General features: G+C 35.3%; 1 protein-coding gene across 1 annotated transcript; it reads left to right on the top strand.

The window, feature by feature from the left end:
* Nucleotides 1-3993: 3993 nt before the first annotated feature.
* Nucleotides 3994-9410, top strand: LOC147283854 (putative serine/threonine-protein kinase At1g54610). The gene is made up of 7 exons (XM_086243763.1): nt 3994-4428; nt 4955-5239; nt 5611-5925; nt 6386-6607; nt 7007-7101; nt 7769-7862; nt 8646-9410. The coding sequence occupies exons 1-7, from the start codon at nt 3994-3996 to the stop codon at nt 9072-9074; spliced, it is 1875 nt and encodes a 624-aa protein (XP_086099889.1). The 3' UTR covers nt 9075-9410.
* Nucleotides 9411-10143: the final 733 nt, after the last annotated feature.

Here is a 10143-nt window from a genome sequence, read left to right as displayed (position 1 = left end):
GATCCAATTTTATTTTTTTAGCCATAATACTTGAACACAAGGCAAAGTGTTTGGACACCTTGCTTGGGCAAACACCCAATGCAATTTTTTGTAATTCAAAATGTAACTCTTTTAGATAAAGTATAATTCGGTGAGAGTTACAATTTTAGTAAATTTGATTTTGCAACTCACTATGTTATAATTTTCAACAAAGTGTGATCTATGTGCATATTGTTTTAGAGTTTAATGAAAATCTTTATTTGTTCTTATTTTTCTAGATTATATATTTTATGGGTTTGATGAATAATTTAGGTTTTTTTATTAGTTATTTGTTAAATAATTTGTGTTTGGGTTGCAATTGTTTGAATCCTAGTTTTTTAATGTCAGAATTGAACACAACAAGGAAGGTTAAAAAATTTTCTTTGAAATTTGTCCGGCACTGGTTAACCGACGGTAGAAGGACGATCGGTCCGAGACCACTGAACATGTTTTTTAAAAAAAATATTTTTTGTTCAGTAGTCTGTGGCCAAAAGGACATCACTGTGTTCAACGCGTTATTGCCAAAAGAATCAAAACATGTTTGTCTCTGGTGTATCGAACATGTCTGTTTCGACACAAAAATTGTCCTATGCCATGCAAGAAGCTACTAAGCTGCCACGTGGCAATAGAAATGCAGGCGTGCCACAGCCAAAGGCGGGTAGAACAAGGTTATGGCCGAGACATAAAAGAAACAACCTAAGTCTGGGATCAGGAAATTGCGGCTGAGCAAGATTGTTTGCTCTCGGCCGAAGAAACTTTTCTTGCCTAGTGCTGGGCCAGGACTTCACCTGGTTGTGTTTAATCTAACTTTATGGAAAAATTCAAAGGTAGTAACTACTGGGCTAAGTGTCTGTTGACCTAAAAAAAAGCAAAATACCTTAAAGAGAAAAGTAAATACAATGTACTAGGGATGAATTTGGTAACTAATGGTAGTTCTTACCACAAATCTAACTATGCTTCAATCCCTAGTCATATTATGTTTGTGTGATCAGAAAGAAAAGAGTCTTGAAAGTTTTAAATGACAAATAAAGTAAAATGCAAGTAGAAATTAGATGGATCTAAGAAATAAATGTATTTCACCAGTGTGCAATATTCGAAAAATAAAGGAGAGCCTTGAAATTTCAAAGAGCCGTCACTTTGGGATTTGGGTTTTTGTGTGTGGGGGTTAATGATGCTGAAATTCCCTTTGTAGCTAGCTTTTATACTCTTTTCCGAGGTTAGGGTTTCTAGGGTCCCTATTTGGATGTCTTACACGTGTAGGGACCTTTATGATTCTCTTTCACCCCACCTAACCTCGTTCTATATTGTTAGTCTTTTGCATGCCACCTCTTGTCCTCTGCCAACTGCCATGCAAACCTCTTTTCAAGTCTTGTCCCCTTTGTGATGTCATAAGATTCTTTTCTATCTTTTAAATTGGCCGAGATATTTATCACGGGCAGGACAGTGCTTTTTTGGACAAGAGGAAGAGATCTCAGCCAAGGAGATGTTAATTTTGCTGACTGATTGAATTCTCTTTTGTTCTCAGTCATGTGGCAAGATGAGAGTGTGACACGTGACATTTTATTTCTAGTACCAACAATGTCGTGATTCCAAATTGTGATTTGTGCAACCATTCGCCAATATTGCACTTGTGTGCATCAATATGGAAAATGTTGTAGTGGGTTTATAGTTTTGTTAGAGAGTTGAATGGATATTTGATGTTGGGTATAGATTTAAGTTAACTGTTTTTTCAAAATTAAATATTATGCCCTTAAAGTCAATTTACCTTGAGGTAAAATTCTTTGTGAATTCCTTAGGCCCTGAATGGATTGCCTGCTTTTGATCGGCCCAGGAGATTAATCTGGTGCGCGAAAGCTGACCCATGACATCCTCGGTTACCCAAAAAAAAAATGAAAAATTATATTTTCATTAAAGTGTTTGGATTAGAAATAAATAAGTTGAGTCTAAATAGTAAGACCCTAATTTTTTTTATTTTGTATTTGATAAATTGTAACTCTTAATTAGCCAATTGATACAATTAGAATATTGAAACTCTGGAAAGGTTGAAAGTGACATAAATTACAGTAGGAGTGTTCATTGGTTCAAACCGTTATATTTAAAATATTTGTGTCCAATTCATTGTAGATTGGATCGAAGATTTTACAATCCAATTTGACAATGGATTGGATGATCGATTTTGTAATAAATGAAAACAAATATTGGAACAGACAAAACTATTATCAAATTATAATCAAAAGTCAAAATCCATAACAAATTATAATAGAATTAGATGTGAAATGATAATTGAATGCTAAATCAATATGTTTTGAGTACACAATATATAAGATTATTCAATTCACTAAAAACAAGATTTAGATTGCACATTATTTCTATAATTTTAAAGAAATAATTAATATAGGATGCATGACATGCATCATATTTAATCTCTAATGCACCGATTGATTATATGTAATAATAAGGTAAGTAATAATTATGTATGTTAGCGTGTTTAGCTTGACGTGTGACATTTTATGAGCTGCATATTTATGTTTTTACCCTTCATGTAGCACGTACTCTCATACTGCACGCTTTCCTACACTGCATGATGAACTCCCATAAGCCATAACCCACACAGTCGCGCCCACAATCTACTTGCACACCTACCAGCAAGAATAGAAGAAAAGTGAGTTTGGCATAATGTTATTTGCACTCCACATCTTTATACTTTTAGACAAACCAATAAATCAACTAGTGATATATAATTTTTTTAAAAATATCTTTCCAATTATATTTATATTAATTATTTATCATTTTAATTTTTTTGTTTCATATATTTATGAATGATTTGTACTGTTTTGATTACTTAATTTGTTGTTTCATAGGCAAAATGGTCAATTCATGGTGGGATAAAATGGTCAGTTCATGTTTACATTTTTTGTTGGGTTAAAAAAAATAAATAGTAGGGTATGTATAGAATTCCCCTTTATTTTAAAATTGCAAACTGAATTTCTACCTCTATTTTTGTTTTTTTGTGATAATTTATACCTCTGTTTCATTGGCATCCGAGCATTGTAAATTGAAATCCATTCTGTAGAAGGTACTCCAAGCCGAACCTTCTTCCTTGGCTGCCCATCATCTTCTTTCTCAATATATATCTACCACGTTTCTAGCCAACCTAGTTAATAATCTAAATATGTTCGGAAAAATAAAATTAGGAGCCCAACAAACATACCAAAAGCAGACTCTATCTATGTTACAATATCACCAAAATTACCTTCTGAGCACCATCAATTTTTAGTGGCCTTACAGCAGGATTGAGTAAGGAGGATTTTTTTTTAAATTTTTTTTTATGAGTAAGGAGGATTTTATTGAAGCAAGCCAAGAGCTTATTGCATCAGATAATAGGCAAGACTCTGGCCATGGTGGAGCCTTGCCTATTTGAGGGACTAAAATTGTTGTTGTTGTTGTTTTTTTTTCTTCCTGAGAAAGACAAAAATTGTAATTTAACGATAATGAAATGCCCAAATTTTTATGTGGAGTGGTGTGAGCGTTGGACATGTAACATGTTTATTACATCCCACCCGCCAAAAATGGGTATTATAACTAGCAATCAGAATTTCCCTTCGTTTTTTCTGAAGTGCCACTTTCTTGAGAACACAGTCCAAGTCGTTGGTAATGGAGAAGATTAAACAAAAGCAACTTTCTTGAATGTTCATTCCACCAATCCTGACGGCGGAGAAAGCGGAGCCAAACACACACTCGATCTTCGATCTCCTTTACCATAACTCCAAACCAATGCCGGCCATGGGACGGCAGCACAGTATCACCCTTCTTTTCACATTTTTGTTTTTCATCAAACTTTGCCACCCACACACACACACACTTCATTCCCAATGTCCTCATCATTTTCGTCAATGTTACTATGTCACCTAGGTGCTACCGTCAACTCAAATTTTTACAGTGAGTCGGAGACTTGCTAGTTCTGGGACTTAATTAATGGGGTGTGTTCAGGGAAAAACTTCTTCCCCCACTCATTATGGTCTTCAGAAGCTCAAAGTGGATAATGGGTATGTCAATGGAAGTAATGAAGGGAAACCCATAGCCCAGAAATACCCCAGAAAGGACTCAGGTAAGCTGGTGAGGTTTATTGATGTGGATAAGAATAAGGTTGCGGGTGTTGTTGGTAGTGGTGGTGGTGGTGGTCCTGCTGGAGGAGGACCGGCGGTGGTTGATAGAGAGGATGAGAGACGCACCAATGGCGGAGGTGGTGGCGGCGCCGGTGGGAATGTGTCGGGGAGGATTGTGATGAAGCAGATTGGAGGAGATGATGTTGTGGATGGCTGGCCAAAGTGGCTTGTTGAGAATGTGCCTGAAGATGTTTTGGCTGGTTTGGTCCCAAAGAGTGCTGATTCATATGATAAACTTGCTAAGGTAATTAGTATACGATTTTTATTTAGTATTTTTTTTTAATGTGTTGCATTTGTTCTTAATACCTGTTCCATATAATAGTTAAGCAGATGTTACTTGTCCAATTGTCTCAGTGTGTTGGTATAATTAAGCTGAGCAACCCTGTCATCCTTGCTCCCTAAATAGATAGGCCTGAATAATCTAGAATGAGATTTCATTGTTCTTACACATTTTATGTTTAATTTCAATTTTATTGTGAACTTCCACTTTTTATACATTCAGTTATTCCTATCCCTTGACTTTGGGGTATTTTTGGATCTTGGAGTGTACAAATGGGAGGAACTTGATTTACTTCAATAACTTCCTTTATTTATCATTTTCTATCATCTTCCTCCTTCTATCCTTGTTTTGCCCAAATTTCAAACTGAGACTAGAGGAATTCGTGGGTAAAAAAGTGGGGTGCCATAAGTTCGTTTTCCTTCCTTGGGGTTTCCTGGAGGACAAGAGTGATACAAGACCTGATTTGGGTTTTGGTGTTTGGTTTTTGCAGGTAGGCCAGGGAACCTACAGCAATGTGTACAAAGCTCGTGACAGGGACACCGGAAAGATTGTCGCTTTGAAAAAGGTCCGCTTTGACACATCAGAGCCAGAGAGTGTCAAGTTTATGGCAAGGGAGATAATGATACTTCGGAGGCTAGATCATCCCAATGTTATCAAGCTTGAAGGGCTAGCCACATCAAGGATGCAATATAGTCTATATCTGGTCTTTGATTTCATGCAGTCTGACTTGACTAGAGTAGTCTCGCGTCCTGGAGAGAGGCTTAATGAACCACAGGTTGGCATTTTTCTTCCTAATCTTTGCATCTAAAAACATGTAGCTATTGGGCCTATATGGATGAACTGAGCATTTTTGAAATGTTTGGAAAGGTATTGAATTTTTGAACTGATCAAGAATAGCTCATGATAAGGAATGGGAAGTCCTATAATTGATTTTAGAGTGGGAAAAAATGAAGGTTGAAAATGAAAAAGAATACTCCTTTTTGGATGGAAATTTTGTAAAAATGCTTTAAGTTTATTACTTCTTTGTGCATTGTAACTCAATTCTACTTGTCTCAAACTTAATGAGTTCCTTTGTAGTTTATATCTCTTATAGCAGTATAGCACTAAGTAAATTTGATCACAGTGATTTAAGTGTTTTCATTACAGGTTAAGTGCTATATGCAGCAGCTGCTTGCTGGTCTCCAGCACTGCCATGAGAATGGTATTTTACACAGAGATATTAAAGCCTCAAACTTGCTAATAGACACAAATGGGATGCTCAAAATTGCAGATTTTGGGCTTGCAAATTTTTTCCCTCCCAAAAAACGTCCTCTTACAAGCCGAGTTGTGACACTATGGTACAGAGCACCAGAGCTGTTGTTAGGTTCTACAGATTATGGAGTTGGTATTGATCTTTGGAGTGCAGGATGTCTATTGGGAGAAATGTTTGTTGGAAGGCCAATTATGCCAGGGAGGACAGAGGTAAAATGCTTTTGACACTAGTTATGCTCTTAGACTTCATCTGAAACACCAGGAACTCAAATCATTTGTGCGTTTGGATTTTCCTGGGAAACTAACTGAGCTCTCTTGACGCAGGAGTTTATTAACACTAATGAATCATACCAGCTAGGAAACTTAGGAGCCACCATTACAATAATATTGAGCAATTACTAATCTGTATTTGGAAAATGATTGTGTTCTTTAAAACTATACTTCCTCATATGATCAATAGTTTTTTCTTTTTTCTTTTCTGTCAACGTTCAACATGAGAATTTTGTGGGTAATGGATGCCACTTAATCTTGAAAATCCCTTTTGTGCTGGAAATAAATTTTATTCTGTTTTCATGCTTTACTGAAACACTACATTTTTCTCTAAGCCTAGGCATGGAATCATCTTATTACTGGTACTTTGTTTTAGTCTATTAAGCATATGTGTATTCAGGTTGAGCAACTTCATAGGATCTTCAAGCTTTGTGGTTCACCCTCTGATGATTACTGGAAGAAAATGAAGTTACCAACAAGCTTCCGACCTCCACAACATTACAAACCTAGTTTTGAAGACTTCTTCATGGATTTCTCAACATCATCATCTGGTCTCTTGACCACACTTCTCGCTTTGGACCCAGCATCCCGTGGTAGTGCTTCTTCTGCTCTCCAAAGTGAAGTGAGTACAAATAGGAGGCTCTTTCTTTATGCAATCAATGTTTTCTATCACTGCTTTTCAGTCTCTTGTTGGGAATTTCGGTCTTCCATTATGCTTGATCTGTTGTAGCAACCAGATATTTTTCATGGGAAATCAAATTAACATGCTATGTCGTTATTATTTTGCTTTATGAATTTGATTAAAGTTTACAAGTACAATACCAAGCAGAGACTGACTATATGTGGAGAACTTGACCTTCCAATTAAAATTTTGTCGCTCTAAGAGCAAAATGAAAGAAGTAATAGAAAAGAAAAAGTAAAGATGTTTAGTGAACTATTCTAGTATTTTTTTCTTTTTGATTGTTTGCTGTACATCTGCTCGAAATGTTATTTACAAATTGTAAATTCTTTCTGCCTTCAGTTCTTTAGCTCAAGTCCATTGGCATGTGATCTTTCAGCTCTACCAGTAATGTATAAAGAGGAGGACGAGACAACTCAAATGAAGGATCGAAAGAAGTATGTTATTAAATTAATAACTTGCACTTTACTTTCATTTTTTGGATTAAATTTTATTGCTATATAATAGACTGAAAGAAGGAGAACTAGCACAAAATAACTTTTTTTTTTTTAAATGCATTTGAATTTGCTTTGATGAAAAATTAAGATTTGTGTTTTGTCTATTCATTTTGGTTTAAACTTTAACATTTCTTACTTTTTCTATTACACATAGAAATTTAATAAGTTATGGATGCATCCTTCTTGTGGACAAATTTTCTAATTCATTAGCTTTTTGAATTATCGTTTTCTTCCTATATTAGATGTAAGATGTTTTTTTTTTATGATTAATTTAATTTAGTGCAAATGCTGTAAGCAGCCATGTTTCAACGTCCCATGGATATTAAAAATGGTTCATTATGTTCCTTACTGGAATTAAAGGAAAACTTCTTTTTCTGTATTATAGATATTGCAGAAATGAATCCCTCACAACAAATGACAGTAGGAAAAAGAAAAAATTGAAAGAAACCTTTTCTTGAGTATAAAAAATACTTCAAGAAATTCTGAATTAAAAATGCTACCTGAACCACAATGGATTAAAAATGTACTGTGTAGATAAAAAATGGATAATGGGATGTCTAAACACCCTATCTAGGAATACTTAATTGTGCCTTTTCATCTTATTTAGGAGGGCTTCCAAATTAAAGCAATGGTCCCAAACAGATCGCAGTCTTCATCAGAGAAAGGTCCAGGTCAGAGGAGAATCTGAATTTTCTAATGAGGTAAATTTGCACATTGATAAATCCCTTAAAGCAGAATTCTAATTTGAGTCGATAGATGTTTTATTTTGGATGGTAGTTGTGCTATTATGTTCTTCGGAAGTTTCAAGGAAAAATGAATTCTATAGTGTATTCAAGGAAAAAAAAAGTTATTACTGTTCAAGTAGAAAGTGAAAAGGTCAATAAATTTGTAGTCGCTCTTCAGTTTCAACTACCTTTGTATTCCTAAGTAGGCATATTAAAGTTGCACAGTGGCACACATCCACCTAAATTACAGAAACTTCCATTCTAGGGTCTTCTTGGTAGAGACCTCTACATAAACCCTAATGAAAGGGGAATTTGAAATGTAGGTTCCTGGCTCAATTAGCAATTCATATACTTCAAGCATATTATTTTTAATTCCTTTAGGTAAAAAAAGGCTGGAATGGTTTGCTTGTTATGGATTTAGAAAAAACAAAGGAACTGATACTATTTACAATGGATTCTTCCTTAGAAACAACACAGTTTACTATGAAATTGACAATGACCAAGCCATGTAACCAAGTACTGTCTATCCTAAAACATTCAACCTATGTGTCATGATTGGCATTGCTTCTGTGACAAAAATTTAATAATCAAAGGACCGAAAGGGAGAAATTCAAAATTTTCTTTGACCAAAGTAAATTTCTTTTAGTATTTCATTGTTTCTTGGATTAATCAGACTCATTCTTTTTGTATTATATATATATATATATATACATATCAGTATATGAAATAGGTCATGTATATCCTTTTGTGTTTCTCTAGTTTTTGCAGGAAAAGAATGCTTCTAACATGTACCGCCAAGAAATAGGAAGTACCCACAGCCAAGAGATGGGAAGCATGCATAGCCAAGAGACAGGCAATTACAGTGCAAGCAGCAGCACTTTCTCAAGTTTTAAACCAACCATACATGAGAACTTGCATGCATCTCTTTCCCCAACAATCCGTTCCCATCAAAAAAGATTCCCAAGCACTGAGGGCCACCATAATGCTCTGAAGAATATCAATCCTGATGTTCTTAAGAACATCAACAGCCTTACACTCTTACAGGCCTCTATACAAGATATTGTCATCCACACTGAAGGCAGTGCATTGTCCCATCGCAGATCTCATTCAACACTGGACTTTCGAAATTTTGATCCAGATAAGATGTTCGGACTGGACAAAGAAAGAATAGGCGATTGGAAGTACTGATCTTTATCAGCTCAAGCTGTCTATTCTATTCCTCTGGGCAAGAAACATAATTCTTCCCCCCCTTAATTTTTCTTTTGGTCTCAGTTTTTCCCCTGATGTGAGTTTGTGCTATAAATAATAAATCTGTATCTGGGACCTTTTCTTTACAAGATTACTTATGGAAATTTCTCCAGGGAATAATAAGAGAAGTTAGTTTTGCACTGAACAATTAATACCAATATGGCAGAAGTGTAGTTATATCAGTATGATGATTCTTTGTAAATTTATGAATTGGATAAAACTTGGCAGCCTTGGGCAGACGAGTTTGGATGAAATAAGATGTTGGGCTTGAGTAAACCTTTGGTGAGAAGATCTACAACCTGATCAACCGATGGAACAAATTGCACATGATGACTCCATAAGCCTACCCGCTCTCAAACTAAGTGATAGTCGAGTTCAATGTGACAGGTTCGAGTATGAATAACAGGATTGGCGGACATATAAGTAACATTGATGTTGTCACAAAACAGAACAATAGGAAATGATATCGGCTGATCAAGCTCAACAAGTAATCCAAACTGTCTTAGCAAGGGCATGACCAACCGCCCTATATTTAGACTCTGCACTCGAATAGGGATTGTAGATTGCTTCTTAGAACACCATGAAATAAGCCCAAAAACAAGAGATAGCACGTTGTAGAGATTGAGACTATAATTTTAACCATGCATGAAAAGAAATGATTTAAAATGATTAAAAACGTCTGACTTTTTATGTATGGTATAAATCCAGGAATGGTGTGAATAATCATCAGTAAAAAGAACATAATATGTATAACCAGAGACAAAGAAACAATAGACATCCAAACATATATAAGAATGAATAACATAAAATGGAAAAGCTCCATGTTCTTTATTTAAGTCAAACGAAAGTTGATGGGACTTGCCTAGAGCACCACCTTTACAAAAGAAATATTTATTACAAAAAGTAGAACGTAAAACCGATCCTTAATGACTAAAAACTTGAGACGAAGGATGACCGAGATGGTTGTACCAAATACTGGAGGAGACAACAACTAAGGCTATGAGAGATG

The sequence above is a fragment of the Dryas octopetala genome, chromosome 5 (genome assembly GCF_963921425.1).
Source record: "Dryas octopetala chromosome 5, drDryOcto1.1, whole genome shotgun sequence".
Classification (NCBI taxonomy): domain Eukaryota; kingdom Viridiplantae; phylum Streptophyta; class Magnoliopsida; order Rosales; family Rosaceae; genus Dryas; species Dryas octopetala.
The sequence above is the reverse complement of the archived record's forward strand: the minus strand, read 5'-3'. Positions and strand labels throughout refer to the sequence as shown.